Here is a 25,018-nt window from a genome sequence, read left to right as displayed (position 1 = left end):
GAAGAACAAGACTCATTTGTAAGTATCAGTTCTGGCACAATGCAAAACATTGTCCACACATTTCTAGAGTCATATTTTATGAACAAATAGGTGTTCTGAGGTTGGAAAAGGCAGAGCTCAGTGGGGATCATGAAGTAACTTATGAAAAGTGGAGTGTCTGTCTCCCCCACTAGAATGTAAGTTCCATGAGAACAGGGACTTTGCCCATCTTATTCCATGGTGAAACCTCAGTGCCTAAAACAGTGCTTGGCACATGGTAACACATTCAAAACATATTTGTTGACTGAATAAAGTCAGAACTTGAACTAGGTCTTAAAGACAAACAGGATATGTTAATAGCAGGAACCAAGGCAAGGTAGTATGTATATTAAACATGTATAGTAAGGCAGGGTCAAACAGTGGGGTGCCTTAAAAGCCACACTAATCCTGAAACAATGGAGAGTAAAGTTTGTAATGGACACACTGAAAAGTGGCATTCTCTAAACATTAACCTGGTTGAATTATGCAAGGAGGATTAAATGGAGAAACAGAAGGCAAGAAGACCTGTCACTAAAGTATGCCAGGAGTGAGGCAATAATAATTTGAAGATGAAATGACAGGAAAGGAGGAAGGAAAGACTTCTTAGCTTAGCCAATGAGGGTTGAACACATTAGAAATCCTCTTGGGACAAAAGCCAGCAATAAAAAAGAAATACTGCTAAGTCAGTAACCAAGATGATAATGGGCATAGAGATACTAATGAAGATAGAGGACAACATCTACCTAAATAATCCCCTATATTGAGAACAGGCATTTGTCAGTTTTAGATCATTGATCAACATTTGCCATTTTAATGCTTGTTTTGTTCTCCTAACAGAGCATCCCTTCCATCTGGTGGCAGTTGCTTGAATTGCAGGCCAAGATCTAAAAGAGGCAAACCAAGCCTTTAGAATAGGATCAGATTACCAGGCAAATCTGTACGGCAAATCTTCATGAGATCTCCTACCAGGGGGAGGTTCAGAGAGAATAATCATTTATTCCCATGTGGGGCTGTTAGTTACTGAGTGAAAGGCCCAACAGACCCTATGATGCACAAACAGTCCTAAACTTAGAGTAAATGAGCCTATGGAAGAAATCTAGCTCTGTCACCTCATAGCTGGAGAGCCAAAGGAAGTTGTATCTGTCTGAGCCTTACTTTGCACATATTTTAAATGGAAATACTACTACTTGCCTCATAAGAAATTTGTAAAGATTAAAGAAGAAAATAAAGGGATTTTGTCAACTAGCAAAGTACCTTACACATACTGGATTTATCATCATTATAATCCTCCTCCTCCTCAGTGTTTGGCCTGGCTACCAGTTGATACTGGCTGGCAGAGTTTTAGCAAATCTGTGAACCTGAGTTCATGGTTATATTTATTTTACAAAATACAAAGTTAACAGGAAAGACATAGGGTTGATTATAGTAGACAACTGAAACAAAAAAGCAGCTGTTGAGTTTTCCCTCCTGTGAAATACAGGGAATGAAATTCAAATGCCGTAACTGCTTCAATCATTTAAAACAAGAACATACACTTGATACTATACCTACAAACTGGAATCTAATTAAGAAATTTGGTAAATTCTATCCCTTGGTAGACAATAACAGGTATGCAGACTCAGTCTAACGTGTTCTATAATGCTTGGCAGTAAAAGAAAACCAAGGTATTTGTTGCAGAAACAACCTCAATGTCCAATAATGGGAGCTTAAGATATTGCACAATTATGTTTTAGAAAAATATTAAACTGAGTGAGAAAAATGCTCACAATATATTAAGTGAAAAGGCAAAGTGTGAAACAATATGTATTGCACCAAATAGGGATAAGGTTTCTTTTGGGGGTGATAGAAAAGTTTTGGTGTTAGATAGTGGTGATGGTTGCACAGGAGAGGGAATATACTAAAAGTCATTGAATTGTACACTTTAAAATGGTAAATTTTGTTATGTGAATTATATCTCAAAAAATTAAAAATAGAAAACCTCTATGTAGTATATAAAAATATATACACAAATTTGTATAATAAAAGATCAGAAGGTCACATAACAAAATGTTGCCATTGGTTCTCTCAGTTGGTATGCTTATGAACAATTAGAGATGACTGCAAAAATTTCATTTTAGAAAAGGAATTATATATACATTTAAAAGAGAGATTTGAGAAAAGTCACTTTTGCACGATTCTTTTTGTTTAGAGCATTGAGTCACTAACATTCTCAGAAAACCTCATATTGAGTAGACCTTTTGGTGTAGCTCTTTTAGAACCATGCCAATGTTTCACATACTCAAACAATAAATAATTAAAATAAATCAGGACTAGAGGGGAAGGACCCAAATGGAATGCAAACAAAAAAATAACCTAACTGTATTTCGAACAAATAACCTAACCATACTGAAGTGGTGGAAAGGAAAAAAAAATAAGCAACCTTAGAAAACAGTACTTTCACTATATACTCTAAGGCTAAATATAAAAAGAACTGCACACATTTGCCACAATATGGATGAACTCAAGAACCCAGAGGACACTATGTTAAGTGAAATAAGCCAGGCACAGAAAGACAAATACCTCATGATCTCACCTATATGTGGAATCTAAAATAGTCAAACTCACAGAAGCAGAGCAGTAAAATGGTGGATACCTGGGGCTGGGGAGAGGAGCTGGGGAGATGTTGGTCAAAAGACACGAAATTTCAGTTAGAGATCTATTGTATCTCTGGGATATAGTAATAAAAACATACTGTAAACTTGAAAATTGCTAAGAGTAAATTTTAAATGTTCTCATCACATAAAAAGATAAGCATGCGAGGTAATGCATATGTTAATTAGCTTGATTTAGCCATTCCACAATGTATATATATTAAAATATCACATATACCATAAATATATATAATTTTTATAAATTAAAAAAAACTGCACACAAATATCATACTCGAGTTAGTTTGTTTCTCAGGAGTATGAGTTAGCAATTATGAAACTACTTTAAGTGTATTTGAGTATTGAGCAAATAAGTATACATATTATTGATAAGGAGAACGTTTCTCACCACTGGAGAAATAGTCACAAATAAAGAAGAGGGAAAAGCTAGAATGAACTCTGTGCTGTTTGGACTGGAATCAAAGATATTATTTAACTTTAGTTTGTACTGATCCTTTTGATTCCAGTCTAATGTATGTGTGTGTGCACATACATACACATACATCCTCACTTAACATCATCAATAGTTTCTTGGAAACTGTAACTTTAGGTGACATGATGTATAAGGAAATCAATTGTTTTTTCTCATCAACATTATAACAAAATGACATGACTTTGAATGAAACAATGCCATTTGAGGACCTGCTGTACATTGTTTCACTTAAAGTTACAGTTTCCAAAAACCTATCAATGTTGTTAAGTGAGGACTTAGATATATATAAAAATATAGTTTTTTTATGTATACCTTCTGTCTACTGAGAAGGCCTAGAACCAACTTCACCTAGCAGCAATGAGCACACATAGCACCCAGATTTTGATTTCTAAATACTATTTGCAAATAAAAGGAACCAGTGATCCCTGGAAAAATGTCTGAATTCAGGACCAGGGCAGGGAAAATAACATCCTCTGGTACCAGAAAATAAAGAAGTCTTCAAAAATGATGAGGGTAAGGACATAGGAGCTCCCAATGGTCAAATACAGGAAAATCTGAGTAACAAAATAAATAATGATAGCAGTGGATTTTAACTCATAAAATAAAACATGTGTTTTAGTGGCAGAATCCTCTTTTCAAATGAAATTATACAGAGCAAAGTAGAAGGGTCTTAAGATACCCAAAACAACATTTGAACCAAATTATCAAAATTAACATTATCATTAATGAGGCATATTGACAACATGTGCCTCCTGATATGATACACTAAAAAGGTTATTACAACATCACTTCTGTGGTGTTTGTGCCCAAAATGCATAACCTGAATCTAATAATAAGCAAACATTACAGAAACCAAGTGGAAGGACATTGTACAAATTAATTACCCAGTACTCTTCAAGAATGTAAAAACCATGAAGACAAAAAAAAGACAGGAACTGTCCTATATTAAAGGAGACTAAGGAGACATGACAGCTTAAATGCAAAGGTGATTTTGAAAAGAAATGGGCCACAAAAAGAACATCTGTGGGACCACTGGCAAAATTTGAATACAGTATGCAGACTAATTAATAGTCATGTGCTAATTAATACCAATTTGCTGATCCTGATAACTACGTTGTAGGTTATCTGTGGTGATAACAGTTGATGAAGCTGAGCAAAGACTATATGAGAATTATTTCACTAATTTTGTAACTTTTTTAAAGTCTGAAATTATTTCAAAATGAAAAGCCAAAAAAAAATTTTAAACTTCATTGACCAGAACACAGGACAGCAGATAAAGTTATGGCTCACATCAGCTTAAATTGATTTGTACACCTTAGACCAGTTACTTCACTTTCATGTACGCCAAGTTCATTATATATAAAATAAGTAAGTGGCTTTAACTATATTCATGGATTCCAAATTTTGCTCTGAGAAACCTCTGGGGCAGGAAAGGGAGGTTGAACAAATAAGCAGCCCTGGCATATCACACTTAAGTCAATGCAATCCTGCTTCTATCTGCTTTATCTGGGTAATTTCATTTGAACACAGGATTCTGCTACTGCGAAATGTAGCTTGAAATACCATTTAGCATAAAAAGGGAACCAGCTATTGCTACATGATACAATATGGATGAAGCTGACAACATTATGCTAAGTTAAATAGGCCAGACACAGATTCCGTTTATAAGAAGTTCTAGAACAGGAAAAACAAATGTGTATATTACATATATTATATCTTTATATTATCTGTCATACATACTACTACATATGGTACAGTAATATAAATCAGATTAGTTGTTGTTTGGGGCAAGGGCACAGGAGACTGGGAAGGAGCATAATGAGAATTTTCTGGGGTGATGGAAATATTCTATTTTTTAATTGGGGTGGTGGTTATATGGATGTATACATTTGTCAAAACTCATGAAACTGTACAATTTTAATGAATGCACTTTATTATGTTTAATTTATACTTCAATAAAACTGACTTTAAAAAATTCATCTCAAATCTCTTGCATCAAAGGTTTCTGATTTGTTAAATAGACCGCCTCTACTTTGATTACTATAAATTTCAGTATCAAGACAGCAAAAGCAGCATGAAAAAAGAAAGAATAAAATCATGACCAATCTGAGCTAATGCTGAATAGTCAGAAATTAAATTACAAATATTTTATCACATACCTTATAGAAGAAATACTGTACAAGGTGTGCTATTCTCACATAATATAGATGTCCGTGAGCCAAAAGCAGTTTCTTTAAATGTTTAAACTTTGGAACAGAATAATCACTATTCCTGGCTGCTTGGCGACCTTCCTTGCCTTTAATACCTAAAAAGAAAATATTGCCATAGGATGAGTACTTTATAGAATAAGCAACCCCCTGGTTTATTTTCATATTTTCAACTTGCTTAAATGTTATAGTTCAATTGTATAGTTTAGCTTTGCTTTTTTTTTTTTTAAACCAAAAAGGGCTTTCTTTAATAGTGACACTGAACCTTACCAAATAAAAGGAAACTAAGTTTAATTGGTAACCACTTATTCGTTACACAATATAAAAGTGTTAAATGAATCATTATTTCAATCATTAAAAGGCAAACATTATCTGGAAGCAAAAAATTCAACCTGAAAATTATTTTTAAGGTACTCATTAAGTACTTAATTGTACATGACACTAGACTAGGTGCTATATTAAGGCAATTCAGAAACTTGCTGTTTGTGGTCTAGGAGCTCAATGAGAAAATGGTGAAATCCTCACAGTGAATGAAATTCTAACTAGCAGCCCAAGGGTCCTCTGAGCTCAAACAGCTTTGGGCCATTTCCACAATGAATAACCAATGAGGGGAACTTGAGAGTTCTACACTAAACAGGACTACTTCCAAATGGAAAAAAGAACTGGGAACCTAAACTGTAGTACAATGATTCCCAAGATATTAATTCCATATCTGCCCCCAGCCCCCTGCCAAAAAAAAAGTTCCTGGGGTATTAGGTTTGTTGCCTAACAGAAACCTGACAGGGAAAAAAAAATGGTACAGGTGGTAGAAAAGCTGTTGTAGAATATCAACATATAAATTCAACACTATAGCTCAAACCACCCATAAATACTGCCGTGTTGAACACCAGCCAACCAATTATCATTTCTTAGCCCTAAACACTTCAGAATCTCAAAAGATATAGTGCAGCAACATAAGCAGGCAGTCTAGCCAAGAGCAGAAATCAATAAAATTTCACGCATACTGTCAAAGTGAGAGCTAAACAATCAATTGTGTTGCCAGTAGGTTTGGGAAATTTACTTTACTTGGCTAATCTACAAATATCCTCTAACTTTGTACTGCTACATTCCAGCCAGGGGCAGGACCTTGGGATGGACATGTTCCATTATCAGATGAGGACTTCCATTCAATTAACAATTATCATTACAAAATTCAAATTTAAGATGAGCAACCAAAACAATCTCTCTAGAATATAAGACTACTTTACCTAAAAGCAATAATACCTTACAGCTGCTATCTCATTAGAAGTTTCTTACCTATTCCCACATGGGATTCCAAGATCATACTAACATCATTGGCACCATCACCTATCGACAGAGTTATTGGGCTGCCTTTTAAATTCTTCACCATTCTGACAATCTAAATATTAAACACAAAAGAGGTATAGAAAAGGTCAAAGCAGAATGTGAGACTGGACTACTTTAGCGATTTATGCCTCATTCACACTTGTAAATGGCAGCCTTGCAAACAGAAGGGTAGCTTGTGCATATACAGTCATCCCTCGGTATCCACAAGGGATTGGTTCCAGAACCCTCCATGGATACCAAAGTACCATACTTGAAATCATCTCTAGATCACTTAAAAAATAATATCTAATACAATGTAAATGCTATGTAAATATTTGTTATACTGAATTAGTTTTTAATTATTATTTTTATTGTTGTATTATTTTTTATTGTTTCGGGTTTTTTTTTCTAATATCTTTGATCCATGGTTGTTTGAATCCACAGATGCAGGACCCATGGATACAGAGGGCCAACTGTATATACAATAGTCTTGAATTCTCAGATGCAGAAGACAGCCATTCAAAATGTAACAGTAGCACCCACTTGTTTCTGGTTCTGTGCATGTATGAACTATCAAAAATCTTGCCTCTCACACATATTGGAGATCAACGCATTTCCCTCTTTTATCATTACATAAAGTGTCCTTTCAGATCAGATGTTGAATGCGTGACAGTGGAGGCCAGAAACCTGATCTGAGGTGGCCGTACAGGGCCACCAGAAGAAAAATGGGAAGTCAGAGAATAATATTTTGGGGTACCTCTTACTCTCTCCTCCCTGCTGACACTTCCACCTTCCCTAGGAGCACCTCAACCCTTATTCCCAGGAACTTATCTAATGTTAAATTCTTACACCCATCTGGTTGCCAACTAAACTTTACTAAATCTCTTACTGCTCAATATGGTTTGACCTTTCCTATAGGTAGCTGTATTTTAAAAGGGGCATTTTAAAGGGGGTGAGATTTGCAGAAAGTTGCCCAAGACATGTGTACAAAGCCTGTCACTATTCCCTGAGTGTTTATTCAAGATGTGTAAATGCTACTGTGTAGTTCAGTGCTGTGTTCATGGCAGGTACTGAATAAAATGTTAATCCCTGGTCTTAAAACACTTCTGCCTTGGGGTTCTCCAAAACCTCCTGGCAGTTACTTGCGGGAAGTGTACTGGGTAAGCAGCTGCCCTCCTACCCTATGTTTTAGAAAATAATCACTGTTTAATGTGGCAACCCTCAAAACCTCTTGCAATCTAGCAGTTTTTTAAAAGTTTAAATAATTCAGTAGCTAAATAATGCTTTGAAAAAATTCTGTCCTCACAATTTCTCTGACCAGTTAACATAAATAAAATCCACTTTCAACATAACTGAAGAGATTAAAAATAATTTATGAGGCTAAAGCACTCTGCAGTTATTTCTTTTAACAGAATTCAATCAGGTTTTAGTTATATTAAATTGCACCAAAAAACACATATCCAAACCATTTACCACAAAAACGATGTGACTGCGCAATGCCAGCTTTCCCCCAGTCCCTCCCCTCATTTGGTTCTTCTTAAAAACTTTTTAAAAGACTGTCAGGAATAACCTGTAAGTTAAAAGATTCAAAGACAAAATTAAAGAACCCAAACTAAATTTTTTTTGGTGGGCTACAATACTGGTTAACTAATTACACCAATTATACCATGTACAGTAATAATTTTCACCTCAAGGAAGAAAAACTGCAGCCAGGAAAGGTCTAGGGAAGGCAATAAAATTATCAAGGGTGGCAGCTTCTGCATGAAAATATAGATTAAAAAGAGTAAAACTTGTCATTCTGGAAATATAAAAGGATATATGATCATGGACTATAAAATCATGAAGGGATTTATACAGGTAAACAGGGAGTTTTTCACTGAGTCCCAGGTCAACTGGATTAAGATCTTCCCCTCAATCTCTAGGATAGCTTTCATGAAAAAGAAATAATTTTACCAAAAAACTATTCATTCATCAACTATAACTGCTTGCAATGCACTATGGAAAGCAATGTGCTAAGATCCAAAAAAGATACAAGACTTGGTCACACATCTTAAGAAGCATATAATGAAGTAGTAGAGACAGGTTATGAGTACAAGAATATTAGATAACCAGATTAACAACACAAGGTAACAAAACATAACATCTGTGCAAGCATACATGACATTGTCATCCACATAAGAAGGCCTATGATGTCAGAGAAATGAGAAGACACTAGAGTGATTAGGAATGATTTTACAGAAGGAAGAGTGATCTGATCTAAATCATGAAATATCAGTCAGATTTAAATGGACGGGGAAGAGGGGAATATTCCAGAGAAAGAGAATAGCACATTCAAAGGCACACAGCCAGGTAAATACAGTACATGCTTAGAAAATAGATCTGGCTTGACCAGATCAGTGAGTTTTTTTATATAGGGGCATGGACAAATATATTTGGCGCCAGATCAACAGGGAGTGATATTATGAAAGTGACAGCAGGATTCAGGGAGAACTGGAGGAAAGCAAGACTGCGCAAAGAGAGAAGTTATGTGACTAGTTACAGGTGGAGTTCAATGAGCTATTTAAAGGCCTGGCCCTGGAAGGTAATGAAAAGAAAGGAATAAAAGACAGTGTACTAAAAAATGGACAAGGATCACATGGAAGAGTAAAGCATGAGGGAAGTCAACACAGACTTCAAGGTTTTCAATCTAGAAACCTGAAAGTACAGTGAGCTCAGTCATAGAAATAAAAGATGGCAAGGAAAATGATGGTTGAGCTCTAGAGAAGGCAGAGTTGGGGTGATAATGACACACCCAAGAAGACATGTTTGGTAAGTAGTTAAAGAAGTAGAACCCCAAAGATTTGGACTGGAGATAGTGACTTGAACATCACCTATTTGGACATGACAAATGAGTAGGTGATGCCCTTCGAAAAGTGACTATAGTGAGAGAAATAAAACAGACTGAGGACTGAAACCCAAGGGGCTCCATGTTTGGGGTGGGACAAGAAGGATGTGGTTAGGCATTCACATACTTGCCTGGGCAGTGAAGTAGTCACAATGCAGGTAAGCAATTTAAAGCAGCACATAGTGAAGGTGAAAAGAGAGAAAGAAAAAGAGAGATAGGTATCACTTTTGGAGGCACACCTCTGACTAAGGGGACAGATTTCTATGGCTACTGGCTGGCTGTGATTCCCCAGCTGGGGTCAAGTGAGGTTTTCAAGATTGTAGAGAAGAAGAGCCTCTGAATGCAGTGGGGACTGTGAGCTAGAAGGTAGACAGAGGCAAAGCCCCAAGTAGGATGGGCTGTGTTTGTGTATGTGGTGTGTAAGGAGAAGCCACAAATGCAGCCATCCTCTGGTCTAGAGGAATTGGCTTAAGAATCTGAAGAAGCAAAACTACGTATGAAAGAATTTCCTGCAGTATATACGGAAGTGAAAAAATATGTAAATGAGACTCTAAGTTTCCTGGTACCTATTGAACACTAAGAAGCAAGGTGAGGCAGATCAATTTTGGCTGTGTGAGCTGGAAAAGGAAGCATACAGGAGATGGCTCTTGAGTAGGGTTTTATGATGAGTAAAATTTTTGTTAGGCCAGGGGAATTCAGAGAGAATTCCAGATGAGGAAATGATATGAGAAAAGTTTTAGAAGCTGCCCTGAGCATAGCACATGGAAGAGACACAAAGAGAGAACAACCAATAGGAGTGGAGAATCTATGCTGGATAAGAGAGTGATAATGGACACAACCATGTAGAGACACATTAAGGGACACTGGGGAAGCCTGAAGTGCCACATTCAGTCATCTAGCCTTCAGTCCTAAGGGACTATGAAACCACTGAAAGTGTCTGAGAAAGAATATATCATGGGAAGAGTCGTGTTTTAATAACATTAATTTGGAAGTGTGGGGAAAGAGATTGCAGGTGCGTGAGTGAAAGCAAGGAGACCAGTGAGGAGATTAAATCAAACAGTCTGTGTGTAAAGTTACAAGAGTTTAGACTAGGCTGGCAGTAAAAGATTTCAAAAGATGGCACCAAAATGAGAGCTATGACAAAAGGTGGGATCAACAAGATATGATGACTAAATATGGAAGGAGAGGAGGAAGATCAAAAGTAGTTTTTTAAGACTTAGGGAGCAAGAGAACAACGGCACTGGTAACAGGAATAATATAAGACAAGGGAAAAACCAAACCAGTCTGCATAGAAAATTACAAGATCTGTCTTGGACACTAGAATTTAATGTGACAGTAGGGAATCCCATATGGAGCTGTCTAGCAGACAGCTAGAAATAGGAGATTGAACATCAAGAAAAAGTCAGGGCCAGAGATTTTTTCTGAACCCAGACTGGAGTTCACTGCAGCCTTGAACTCCTGGGCTTAAGCTCTCCTGCTGCCTCAGCCTCCTGAATAGCTGGAACTACAGGTGGGTGCCACCAAGCCCAGCTACTTGTTTTTTGTTTGTTTATTTTTGGTAAAGATGGGGTCTCACTATGTTGCCCAAGCTGGTCTCAAACTCCTGGCCTCAAACAATCCTCCCTCCCACCTCAGCCTCCCAACGTGATCAGATTACAGGCATGAGCCAGTGAGCCTTGCCAGGGCCAGAGATTTATCAAAGAAAGTCAGAGAAATGGATGTCCTTATCCAAAGAGATAGTCCATAAAGTAAAAAACAGAAAGATTAACTTTGCCCTAGAAAAATTGATAATTAGGGAGCAGATAGAGGATAATACAAAATAAAAAAGACACTAGGTTGTCAAAGAGGATAAAAAGCACCAGGACCACAGGCTATCACAGAAATGAAGGAAGGAGAGTTTTAAGAAGGACATAACTGATAGTGTCAATTGCAAAGGAGAAATGAGAAAGAGACTGGCAGACAGCACAAGGGATTGGGCCAAGTTTGCTTGCAAGCAAGACAACAGAGTAAGAAGAACAAAAAGAATGCATGGGGCCAATGTCATAGGGGACCTAGAAGTAGTGGAACAGAGGCAGCAGGCACAAAGAGAGAGAGAAGTCTGGAAAGTGAACAACTGGACAGCAAACTTGAGAGGACAACAAAGTGCAGCATGGGTTTAATTCAAAATGAGGGAAGGCTTCTGAGTTTGATCACAAAGAGGAAGAAGATAGGGAAGAAGAAATTATACAGTAATAATGGCTGTCTGAAGAAGAAAAAAATTAAAAGAAAACCAAACATTTGCACATATGTGTACAGAAGTATCCAGAATGGAACATTAACTAATGTCCAGAGTTACCTGGGCTTTCTGTAATGGCGCCATCCGGCAGCAGAGCACTGCAGTACACTTCATACAAATTTGTAGGAAAATGTTTTTGTAATTGTTTGAATTGGAGCTAGAATTTAGTATGAGTGACAATGCGGAGCCATCGATGATTAATCCATATTCCTGATGTTCAGTCCATGCTCTGAAAAAGAAAACCAATGCTGTGTTTGAATCTATTATACATTTCTATATAGAATCTTGATTTTTTTTTTAACCACAAAGAGGAGGTTCCCAGAAAAGATGAGTTATCAATCTGGTTACTTGACCTGTTCATTCTAAAGAAGTAACTGTCTCTAATAATGGCACAACAGTGACTTTCAATCACATCTTTGAGATTCACGCTGCACATGTAGATGATGGTAAGTTCTATTTAATAAAAGGTATAGAAATAAAGGAGGTTGAGCAGCCTGCCTTTGTATAAGAAATTCAAGGTGAATATTTGGAATTATAGATCAGTCACTCAAACTCTGATATGAAGACAAATCATCAGTTAATTGAAACTCCCTAACAACATGGAGAAAAGACAAAATGGTTTTAGGGTAAACAAATCAGAGACCTTTCTCTAATATCTTTGCCTGAGTGAAAATACCTATCCATATAAGATGGCCTCTCAAATATGACAGTATCTAAAAGACATGATGTTCATTGAAGAATGCCATACAATACTAATATATATTCCTTAAATAAGTATTATTTATACTAGCTTAGTGGTTCCCAACTCTAATCTTCCTGGTTAGAAATATCTGGGTGGCTTTAAGAAATTGCCCATGCCTGGGATCCATCCCCAGACCAATTAAATCACAGTATCTTGGGCTTGGCTATATGCAGGTATATATTTTTTTTTTTTTTTTTGAGACGGAGTCTCACTCTGTTGCCCGGGCTAGAGTGCCGTGGTATCAGCCTAGCTCACAGCAACCTCAAACTCCTGTGCTCAAGCAATCCTTCTGCCTCAGCCTCCCGAGTAGTTGGGACTACAGGCATGTGCCACCATGTCCGGCTAATTTTTTCTATATATTTTTAGTTGTCCAATTAATTTCTTTCTATTTTTAGTAGAGACGGGGTGTCGCTCTTGCTCAGGCTGGTTTCGAACTCCTGAGCTCAAACAATCCGCCCGCCTCGGCCTCCCAGAGAGCTAGGATTACAGGCGTGAGCCACCGCACCCGGCCTATGCAGGTATATTTTAAAAGCTCCCTAGGTGGTTCTTATGTATAGCCAGGACTAAGAGGTATTAGGTACCAGGAAAGACAAATGTAATAGGTGACAAATATTTAAGAAAAATATATGGGGGAAAACTTACAACTGAGAAAATTCTATCAATTAAAATTCTTTTTGCAATTAAAAAAACAGTGGTTATTCAATTTTTGTTCAGGGAATCTTATGTCCCATTTGAGAACCACTGCAGTAGAAGCATTAGACACAGAAGGATCTCATAGTTATAGATTTAGCTACCTAATTTAATGCTACTCAACGTTTAATGTACAAAGGAATCACCTGGGGATCTTGGCAAAATGCAGATTCTGATTCAGTAGGTCTGGGGTGGGACATGAGATTTTTGCATTTCTAATAAGCTGCCCAGTGACAATGGAGGTGCTATGCTATGGACTAAACTTTGAACAGTGAGGGCCTAATATATCTCAACACTCCTTTATTCCATATTTCTTCAGTGCATACTACTAATGCCATAAAAAATATATTGTACTTAATCTATATTTTGCTTCATAATTTTATGAGCACTTTTTATTCACTAATTAAAGAAACAACCATCATGTGTTCTCTTTCTTTGTTCCCCTACTCATATAACTGACTTATTGGCCAGAAAACAGCAGTTCAATAATCAATCAATATTTGTAAGCACCAACTATAAGCAGGCCATATAGGAGAATACAAATAATTATTAATCTTTTTTTTAGAGAATAGAAAATCTCCTTGGAGTGACAGAGGCATACATGAGAGAACATACTGGACCAAACAAGATAATAAATGGTTAACACCCAGTCATTGGGATAACAAATCACACAGGAAAGAACAGTGGGTTCTTGGTGGTGTGATATCTAAAGTGAGACTTGAAAGAGAGGGAAGAAAGAGGTGAAGGGAGAGAATGAATGTTGTGGCGCACTGGGAAAGCAAAGTGAAAAGGTCACTTAAGGCCTTTGGTGTACCTGAATCTCGGGGTAATGGAGAACCACTACAGGTTTCAGAGCACGGTTGTGATATAAACAGTGCTTCACTTAAAGAATACTCACCTGGCAGAGGGGCATAAGGGATCTGAGGTGTGAGGTGCTAGGCCTCGGATGTGGGGCACTTGTGGTGAGAATGGGAGCAGGATAAGGCTTGGGGGCTGATGTGAAGAGGAAGGGGCCAAGGAGCAGAAGAAGCTGGCAAAGGCAATTCTAGGTCTGAAGCCTCTGTAACTGGGGAACAACCTGTGCCCGACTCCAAACAGATAACCAGGAAGAGGGGTTGATCTGAGATGGTGATGGTGTGATAAGTTTTCCATACACCTTGGCTTTTGCAAAAGTGCCCCAGAGCTATTAAATGGTGGTATGAACCGAACTGTGTTCCTCCAAAACTCACATGTTGAAGCCCTACCCCCAGTGTGATGTTACTTGGAGATGGGGCCTTTAGAAAGTGATTTAGGTTAGATAAGGTCAGGAGGGTGGGGCCTTCACGATGCGATTTGTGCCTGTTATGGACTGAATTATGTTCTTCCAAAATGTATCTGCTGAAGTCCTAACTCTCAATGTTATGGTATTAGGAGACAGGGCCTTTGGGAGGTAATTATGCTTAGATGAGTTAATGAAGGTGGGGTCCCCAGATTGGTTTACTGCCCTTATAAGAGGAAGAGACACCAGAACTCCCTCTGCCATGTGAGGACACAGGAAGAAGGCAGCCATCTGCAAGCCAGAAGAGGGGCATCATCAGAAACCAACCATGTTGGCACTCCAGTCACAGACTTTTAGCCGCTACAACTGTGAGAATTAAATTTCTGTTGTTTAAGCCACCCAATCTATGTTATGTTGTTATGGCAGCCCAAGCAGACTAAGACAAAAGGACAAGTAAAATTTATGTAATTTGGACTGTCTTTACAAGTACTATTTGGCTACAGAAAGGAAACATTTCTCATGGACAATTAATAAAAACCTGTTTATTCTCACTGATGCCCAAATACCAGAAGAACAACAGCTGTTTTAGAATTGGCCATAGCTTCGTGAATTTGGGCTATTCATTTTTAAAGCTAAGTTTAAACACTAGAGAAGAGGATCTAGATACAGCACAGTTTAAAACCATGGGCCCTGGAATTGGATAGACTTGTTCAACCCCTTAATAGTTGAGTCATCTTGAACAAGCCATTTCATCTTGCTGAGCTTCAGCTTCCCTATCTGTAAAATGAAGAAAATAAGATTGCCTAACTAGGTTGTTAATGTTGATTAAATGAGAATAATCATACAAAGCACTTAACACTGTTTGTGGAACATAAAGTGTGCTCAAGAAATGGAAAATAGTATTGCTTAGGGGTCTCTGGAGTTAGTGCAGGCAAATTCAAAAGCATTCCAAAAAAGGAAATCAATTTGCTTATGGCCAAGGTAAATTAAAGTAATTGGCTCAGACAAGACTGAGCCTTGATCGATGGGAAGTACAGAAGATATATCTCTGGGCATTGAATTATTATGGATGAGTGGCTTTCCTTGACTCTTAAATTCCACAGGTTCTTCCTAAGCAGCTAGCTGAAAGCAGAGTCAAAGTGGCCATGTTAATAAGTATTTGGTTCCCTTTGGAGCTCTGGGGCATGAGAATCCACAGAAAAGTGTTCCAGAACTCAAAGTGCATGGAAACTATTAGAGAGACTGATTATATTCAATTTAAGAGACCATGAAAAGGAATATTTTTTCTTAACATAAACCAGGCCAGAATATCAATATTGAATACCCATACTCCAAACATTTAAAAATTGAACTATTTTTTTTTATTTCTGCATATTATGGGGGTACGAATGTTTAGGTTACGTTGCCCTTGCCCCCTGCCCAGTCAGAGCTTCAAGCGTGTCCATCCCCCAGATGGTGCGCATGAACTATTTTTCTAAACCCTGAGAAATGCTGAGTTTTCTTTTAAGTTAAAAGAGAGGTGGAAAGTGCCAAATAACTTCAAACAGGCTATTAGCCAAGTCTCAGGGAAGATTTTAACTTGTAAGGATAAAACACCTGCAAATACAAAATGATAAATTACAGAAAATGGAGCTTGTTGCTTAAGCAGCTATGATTTACATCTGTACCAATGTCTAAATATAAGAAACTGATGCACTTTCTTACTTTTTAAGGCTTCTAGTACTTTTAGGAAATTCATGCAGCAACTTCTTACGATATTCTATCAACAATTCATGTAATCGATCTTCTTTCCTTTCACTTTCTTCAATAGTTTTTGCGGTCAGTTCCAAGAGCTCGGTGTTTGTTTGGAAAAGACGGCAGGCATAGCACGTGGATTTGGCTGTCTCCATCTTGTCCCCAGTAAGCACCCAGACTTTCAGGCCTGCTGCATGTAGAGCTTCAATGGTCTCCGCAGCTTGATCTTGTAGCCTGGGAACACAAAGGAAACCCTGTTATCCTCTAAAATTCCTCATCAAGATTGTATAAAAAGGCTTGCTAAAGAGAATTTTTTTTTATGATTCATAGCAATTCTAGAGTCCTGACACCTTATCATGGTTGGTTTTCTTATATATCCCCTATTCATTGTGAGAGTGTTATCACTGGCATAGTTTTACGTATTAAAGTGAATTTCAAACAGTGAAGTTTGGAAAAGTTTGTGATACCTTTTGAGGTAACTAGTATCCAGTGGCAGAATTGAGAATTGTCACTCGAAGCTAAAATGTTCAGAAACTCAACAAATGTTTGTATTTATTGTCACTTTAGCAAATTTCATGACATGTTATATCTCACCACATAAACACTTAACATGGGTCAAAATATAAAAAACCAAACACATGCTAATCAGACACTGAGAGAAGTTAGTAAATGCCCATCCCTGAGGAGCTTTAAGAACAAGAATGCACATCACCTGGAATGAGAATTTAAGTATAATTCTGAAAGGCAAGGATAGAAAAATAATACTTACTTTGGGTTCCTTTTGGCTATAGAATAACAATGAAATTCGATTAAATGAATTTCATTACAATTTCGATACCTTCCAATGTGGCTAAATATATGTTTGTAACTTTTTGTTTGGTTAAGTCTTATAATTTGCATTTATAATTTTTAGAAAACTCCCCAAATATTAAGAACCTAAAACTTATTATTTCAAGTAGACCAATGCTGGAATCCTACAATCATGTCTGAAAGAGCTCAGCCTGTATAGTTAAAAGCAAATTGTTTTAAAGTATACAAAAACACTCTGGTCTGTTAAACCAGGTTAGATTAAGCTCTCATGTTGTTTCCTCTACCTTGAATTTCCTTTCTGCTCACCTCTGTCAAAATCTTAGCCCTTCTTTCAGGCACCAGCTCAAATGATGGCTCTAGCACCCCTTTCTAAACATGCCAAAGCTATTTCATAAACATCTGCATAAGTAAATTGATGGCTTAGTAAATGTTCAAAAAATCTTAGTGATAACTGATTCATTCATCTAAGTCATATGTATTTAACTTAAAAATCATTCCCACAGGCCGGGCGCGGTGGCTCACGCCTGTAATCCTAGCTCTCTGGGAGGCCGAGGCAGGCGGATTGTTTGAGCTCAGGAGTTCGAGACCAGCCTGAGCAAGAGCGAGACCCCGTCTCTACCGAAAATAGAAAGAAATTAATTGGACAGCTAAAAATATATAGAAAAAATTAGCCGGGCATGGTGGCGCATGCCTGTAGTCCCAGCTACTCGGGAGGCTGAGGCAGTAGGATTGCTTGAGCCCAGGAGTTTGAGGTTGCTGTGAGCTGGGATGATGCCACGGCACTCTAGCCAGGGCAACACCGTGAGACTCTGTCTCAAAAAAAAAAAAAAATCATTCCCACAAACACTTCAAAATCTAGTATAATTTTTCGTACGTGCTACAATAAATGAATCTTTAAGCCCATAACGACAACAAAGCTAAATCAAAGATTTCAAACCTTGAGAATAAATTACTAATCTAAGACAGATCACACCCTAATGACTGGTCACGTAAATAACAAGAGTATCATTTTCTAGTTACTTGTCTTCCACTGCAGTGGCTCCAATTAAATTCATGTTTGTCTCAATATCATCAAAAACCTTTTCCATTTTTTCTTCTCTGTCTTGTAAGGCCATTTTTGCCTCTATGAGCTGTCTGTTAATTATTTCATAATCATCTGGAGCAATTTCTTTGAAGGCTACACAGAGTGTCCGGTACCCATCCTAGAAGTAAAGGAGGAAATCTATAGTTATCCTCATAATAATGGAAAAAAAACCCCACACTCTTTTTAAATATTCTTGCTTTACCCATATATACAAAATAGAAATTCTGAAAGGTTTTTAGTTTAAAAATTGAACAGATTCCAACTAAAAAGGTAACATTCAATTAGGTTCAGAATAACAAAATAATAGCTCTTTTAACGATTCTTGAAAAGTCTTCAAGGCTATAAATTCTGACCAGACACCTGCTCCAGGATAACGTTTTATATTAAAATAAGAAAAGTAATATTATTAAATCCCCAAACACAAAAAATAGACCACAAAAATAAATTAAAATTCATTTGAGCATTCATTTAAATAGCAATTCCTATGAACATGGTCATCTCTAGCATTTTTGTTTACTTATTGGTAGGAGGAGGGGTATAGACTCACCATTGCATTACGTTCCACATGGACTTTAGTTAACTCAATTTCATGATTTTGCACCCTGGGGAAAACTGCTGAGTCTGCTCCTTTACAAAAGAGAAGTATGTCTCCTAAAATAACCAAAGTACTTGAATCAGAATTTTAAGACTGGCATTGGGAACTATTAAGGTAGCCTCTCCCACCCAGGTGTTGTATATTCTGAGCCTGCCTTGCAAAGCTCACCTAAATGGAATGAGACATCTTGACCCTTAGTGTGTCAGGAGAATATTCACCACCTCTTCAGGCTATTACGGATACAACTAATAAGCCAGAGTTTACAACATGCACCTCTGTTAAAATGTAAGTCCTCCCAGCAAATCATGAAGGACTGGGCTTTTGTCAAGGAGCTAAAACTGAATTCTTTTTGAAAATGTGGCCATGGCCTAAAGCGCCATGAATATAGCATCTGCAAATGTCAAGAACCAAACTCAAGCTCAAATAAGCTGACAGTATTTTGAATAAACTACACAAATTAACTTTTAAAATGCTGGCTTAATGGTTTTTACTGGAATTTTGAGAATAGCTTTGCAGAATTCTGGTACAACTGCAGCTTTAGATCAATTCATGTACCCAGGGAATATTCACATTTGAGCACTAAGACATATACTTTATCCTTATAAGGGAAACATTTGTTGAACTCAGCTGAGTTCAACAAATTAAAAAGTGTAGCTCTGAGGTCAATGAACTTTGCAGACCACTTCCCCAGACATTTCACCATTTGTAGAACATACACATGGATATGCACACATGAGAACAGCAAGTATTTAAAATGTTAAGTGTTTTTTTTTTCCATTTCCTCTTACACATCTAAAATGTGTTTAAAAGTTACAAAACAAATTCCACGGTCACATACTAAAATCAATTTCATGACTTTGCAGTCACACCACAAAGTATGAATACAGGGGGATATGCTCCCCCAAGAGTCTGTCTGCAACCTCCCATTCTCACATTAAGGGATTCAGAACAGATTTAATGCTAAAAAGTAAATTACTGGGAAATAAATCAAGGATATTTTAAAAACAAACCACCTGGGCACACCACACACATGCACACAAACACATGCCAAAAGGCTGCAAATGAAGCAGGAGTGCTACCCCCTGGGTCTTGCAGAATCTGAGCAGAAGGCAAACCACCATGGTGCCTTGCAAAGACATGGGGGAGCCTGGGACGATGGTACCAGTTGCCCTGCAAAGGGCAAGCTTTACTGTCAAAGAGCCCAAGCTCTAGTGTGAAACCGCAATGCCCTTTTGCAGAAGTCATCTCTACCTCATCTGCATCCAGGGAGTGTAAAGCAGTAGGGTAATCAGAAAGGTCAGGGAGGGATAACCAGCAACTCTCTGCACTCAAGGCTTCTGCGGCTAGAAATCCCAAACCACCCAACTATACTGAGTTGCTACATAGAAACATTACTGGTGACTAGTCAGTGCCCTGAGCCATACAAAAGTCACCCTTTAAGTTCCTGTTTGGACACCTAGAGCAGAGGAATAAAGTTCTATCTCCAAGAAAATGCATATACTGTTGTACCAGGGCTTCTGTCACTGATAGTTTGGCAAACTAAACATATGTCCTTAAATAAATACATGAAGTCACATAAAAAAGCCACTGCTTTGAATGACTTTAGCTAATCCAAAACCACTATATGAAATGTTTCTCTTTCCTGATACAGTTGATTAACATATATGCCTACAATTGAAGAAAGGGAAAAAGTCAAGTTTTAAGATATATACCTTCTTGAGTCTTCACAATTACACTCATACGTCGGCGGACAGAATCAAAGTTTAAGGTGTGGAGAAGTTCATACCTTTAAGAGAAATGAGAAAAGTAAAATACCTAGACCACACTGAGAAAAATAAAACACAATAGTAATCTTAAGATATTTTAACATCTTAGATGAACAGATAGCTCTCCTCTTTCGGTGAGGGTCACTGGTTGTGTGCACAACTATACTTTCCCTTGTCTTGAAATTTCTCTGCATGCCGAACATGCTGTCAGAGAACACTAGTGTTGGTTAAAGGGTATTTATAGCCTCTCACTATATTACTTAAAACGGTAAGGAGAATGACTAAGTAGGAATGGAGGACAAAGAGCTGTCCCACTAAGCTATATCTGGAGGGGTCTAGAAATAGTCCCACTCTGCCAATTATAATTATTTTACTAGCATCTATGGAGTACCTATTATGTTTCAGGCACAGTGCTAGGTGCTGGGAAACAAAGATGAATCTGCCAGAGTCCCTTCCCTCAAGGAGCTCACCATATGATAACAGAGACAGAGGATAATAACTACTCTCCCAGTGTGTTGAATACTATAATAAAGGCACTCACGGGGGAGATGTGAGAGCACAGAAGGAAGCCATCCGAAAGCTGGCTTCCTGGAAGAGGCTGTGCCTGAGCTGGGTTCTGCAAGAGTAATATGATGAAGAAAGAGGACCATGGCATTCTGAGTAGAGTAAAGAGCATGTGCAAAGCCACAGAATCATGAGAGAACATGGCTGATGGGACTTTAAGTAGTTCACTATTGCCCAAAAAACTCATTGATGAGGAAACAGTAGGAGATGAAGCAAGAAATGTAAGCAGAGGCTGGAAACTGAGAACTCTGTAGGCCATTTGGGATTTTGTCCTAAGAACAACAGAAAGCCAATGAGGGGTTTAAACTGTGCAGTGACATGATGAGATTGATCAGATTTGTCTGTGGAAGGCTGAACAATTAATCAGATGAAGGGATACAGAAGAGTTAAAATAAGAAATAATTATTACAAAATGTGTAAGGGAATATTTTCCTTAAACAACTTGGATACATGTATTTAACATAAAAATATTTACTATATGGCTTGTTTTTGGTGGGAAGTAGGGGGTCATTGGTTTGGGGGGAATGTGTTTATATAAGACATTTACATGTAGCATCTCCTTTGGTGTTGGCCAGGTGGGGGCACTGTTGTGGACTGATTAAAATCTGAACTCTGACAATGATCCTGGGTCCTTGGCAGTCAGATGCCCTTCCTCTGGGCTTTTGAGCATCCTTCCCCAAGGGGGCACATTACCCAAAGCACCTCTACGTGTATTACAGGTTTCTGAGATGGATCTCAGGAAACCATAGGGGCCAGAATGGAAGTCAGGTAAGATAATCACATTTCAAGTTCAGATGAAGTTTAAATTAATCACAGAGCCCAATTAAGCCAAAGTAGCTTTGTTCATTGGGGTCTTTGTGGCAAAAGAGGAAAGTGGAAACACTGCTGTGTCAGAGTACTAGCCCTGAGGTTCACACCTGAACATCCAGAACAAGACAAATCTTTTGGTTCACACCAAAGCTACCATTATGGGCTGCGCTTACAATCCCACAGTGATTGCTAGGGTTCTGGACAGCAGAAGGTTTAATGTATATTCACTGATTTTTTGTGGAGCATGTGTTAGAGACCTAAAATGGCATCTAGATTTCAGAAGTAGTCTAGGCAGACTCTCTTTCTGGCTACTAGACCCATATGTGAACCAAATTGGAATTTCCACCACAAACCCCCATTTCTGCCATTCTATGAAAAATGGCTTCTATTCCAACTAAATTTATATAAAACTCTGAACTGTTAGAGCAGAGTCCTGTATTTATAGGGGCATCAATTTCCTTTTCTGCCCTGCCTGAATCCATTTAAAGTTGACTGTGGGGTTAGGAAGTGACCGACAAACATCAAACACAGAGCTACTTACTCTTCTATTTCTTTTCTTTGGTTCTCTACTCTCATATGTCCATTCCGATTTCCTAAAAATGTGAACCCGTACCTATCAAAAACAATAAAAAAGACCTTTGTGTACCTGTATAGAATGATTAATTTTCCCTTGCACTGGGGCTACTCATGCTTGTTTATTCTTTTCTTTGCTTTCATATAATCTCAACCTAGAACTGCACTTCCCTTTCCTGGATGAATTGGCAACATAGAGCAAGTCAATGCCCAGCCACAAATTATTGTAACCAAGGGAGAGGCAATTTGTAATTCCAATTCTGCAACTAACACACTGGGTGACCTTTTAGCCATGTAATCATCCTGGGCCTCCCGGGTAAAACTGGACTGTCAGTTATCAAATGACACCAAAATTGCTGGGAGCACTTCAGAAATAACATGTGTTATACAAAAAGTGGCCACTGTTGTATGATTTGCAAAATATAATATGAACATTCAGACTTCTGGCTGGCATGCATAAATAGTAAGGCAAGTTATATCTATGCATCATCATTTTCTTTTGGGTCTTAATTGGTTAGTTTTGGGAATTTTCCACAAACTTCTGGATAAAGCACATTTTTTATATTAAATAACAGGGGATGTACACAATAAGGTTACTGAAGCAAACAGGGAAAACCAAAATAACTTCTGTCCTCTTGTGATTTCACTTTCTCAGAAGTACCAAGTACTTACTTTTTAGCTCCTTTCACCAAAGCTATTTCATCTGGTGAAGAGGAGATATAGGTTAATTCAGCTGATTCTGTAGCTCCATCAACAGCATCATTCATTTTAATTTCTACAGTATGACATAAACACAAGGCACGCAGAAAGAGTTCTTCTCGATTCTGTGGAACAGCAACAGGAGAATGGCTATTATTTTTTACTTTGATCACTCAGTAACTGGGCAGTGAAAAGAAAAAAGATACTAATGTGAGAGAATGTTATAACCTCAAGCAAGCTGAGTAACATACATCTATAAATTCCTAATACACAAATAAGCTATATATCATCCTCCTAGTACCCAACAGAGTTCCTGGTTCTCAGCTAGTGTACCCTAAAGGCTGTGTTAACTCATTCAGGTTATTATAGGGCCACCTAAACAAAAGCAGTGACTTCTTCATGGTCTAAAAGAGTTCATTCAGTATTTAATTCACAATCCAGCAATAGCGCAGGTGTAGGGAGACTCTGGTTCATTTAATGCCTAGATACCCCTGGGACTGTAATCATTTGAATAGACATCATTCTTGAAGGAGCTTATATTTGAAAAGATAAAGCACAAAAAATTATGATCACACTGACAGGCAAGCTTTTACCCAAATGTCATTTCCCACAATTCTCTCTACTTGTAAATTATACTAGTTTACAAATTCCAGAGGTGTTAGTAAAACAAGAAAGGTGAAGTCAAAAGAATAAACAAATGGTTATTCAAAAGTCTATGTTATATGCCTACTGGAAAATTCTTTCCACTATGCAGGTTTAACACATGCATACATAGATAGACTTCTCAGATAAAATGGTGATACAGAAAATGCCACCTTATCTGCTTTGTCAAAATTCGTTAAAGTTCCATCCGTTTGAGATAATCCATCAACCTCCTGAGTTACACCTTTATATCTGTGCCCATCTATGCAGCATTCAATGAATTCCATGCTGTTTTCAGTGAGTGTTCCAGTCTTATCTGTAAATACATAATCCACCTAAAAACAAAAACACAAACATATACATTTTTAGTTTCTTCAGTCTGATTAATTTTTAATTCAATGTAAGGCAGGGCTATTTTCATATCCATAGAAAATCACCTCTTCTAAGACTTCTTGTCAAATGTTCAGACACTTACAGAGGCAATATTATCAAAGAGATGTGAAATAAATGAGTACTTTTAAAGACACTGAAATAGTATCATATATCTAAGGGTAGACCTACTCAAATGTACATTAATAGGAAGAAAAAATGCAACCACTCTATCAAACTAAGAACCCCTCAATTTAAATTAACCTGTTTAAATGTAAAGAAGTTACATAAGAAAAGTCAATTTTCCAAGTGGGAAATAAGAATATATTGACCACTTATTTCACACTCAGACACACACACATATAAACACACTTTATGAGCTGGTATGTACATTACCCACTAAAAAATATTTAATAGGAGCTTAAATTAACTGGGAAGTAGCAAAATAAAATAAAAACTAATGGAGTTTCTTTTGACCCTTGAAAAGGAAAATTTTCTATAAAAATACTGGATTGAAGTAAAATGCATTATATCATATAATGTACATAAGAACTAAAAAATACAGAGGAAATAATAATAATGTTAACAGTTACCTAATTGGGACATATGTCAATAGTGATCAAAACATAACTTAAATTTCTTTCAACATACTATGCATATTTTTAATACACCTCAAAGAAGTTTCCAAATTAAATAAAAAGCAGAGTTCATAATGATGGGCTAAAGTATAAGACAAGGATATTTTCATAAACAATGGAAAAAATAAGCTATTAATCAATTTTTCATTAAAATAAACCATTTTGAGCATTTCCATTTTATCTCAGTTTTTTATCTCTTCTATTTATAACATCT

At 37.4% G+C, this 25,018-nt stretch overlaps 1 protein-coding gene across 1 annotated transcript in view; it reads right to left on the bottom strand.

Moving 5' to 3' along the window:
• ATP11C (ATPase, class VI, type 11C) overlaps positions 1–25,018 on the bottom strand; it is a 180,390-nt gene that overhangs the window by 28,691 nt on the left and 126,681 nt on the right. The window contains exons 14-23 of the mRNA XM_012665306.1: positions 23,971–24,132; positions 23,129–23,280; positions 22,425–22,496; positions 20,456–20,529; positions 18,696–18,799; positions 18,085–18,266; positions 16,225–16,488; positions 11,891–12,059; positions 6,642–6,744; positions 5,298–5,443 (exon numbers count right to left, since the gene is read on the bottom strand). Of these exons, the coding sequence (XP_012520760.1) occupies positions 5,298–5,443; positions 6,642–6,744; positions 11,891–12,059; positions 16,225–16,488; positions 18,085–18,266; positions 18,696–18,799; positions 20,456–20,529; positions 22,425–22,496; positions 23,129–23,280; positions 23,971–24,132 (1,428 nt within the window). The remainder of the gene's footprint in view (positions 1–5,297; positions 5,444–6,641; positions 6,745–11,890; positions 12,060–16,224; positions 16,489–18,084; positions 18,267–18,695; positions 18,800–20,455; positions 20,530–22,424; positions 22,497–23,128; positions 23,281–23,970; positions 24,133–25,018) is intronic.

The sequence above is a fragment of the Propithecus coquereli genome, unplaced genomic scaffold, assembly GCF_000956105.1.
Source record: "Propithecus coquereli isolate 6110/MARCELLA unplaced genomic scaffold, Pcoq_1.0 Scaffold99, whole genome shotgun sequence".
Classification (NCBI taxonomy): domain Eukaryota; kingdom Metazoa; phylum Chordata; class Mammalia; order Primates; family Indriidae; genus Propithecus; species Propithecus coquereli.
Note: the sequence above shows the minus strand (reverse complement) of the source record. Positions and strands in the feature narration are given on the sequence as shown.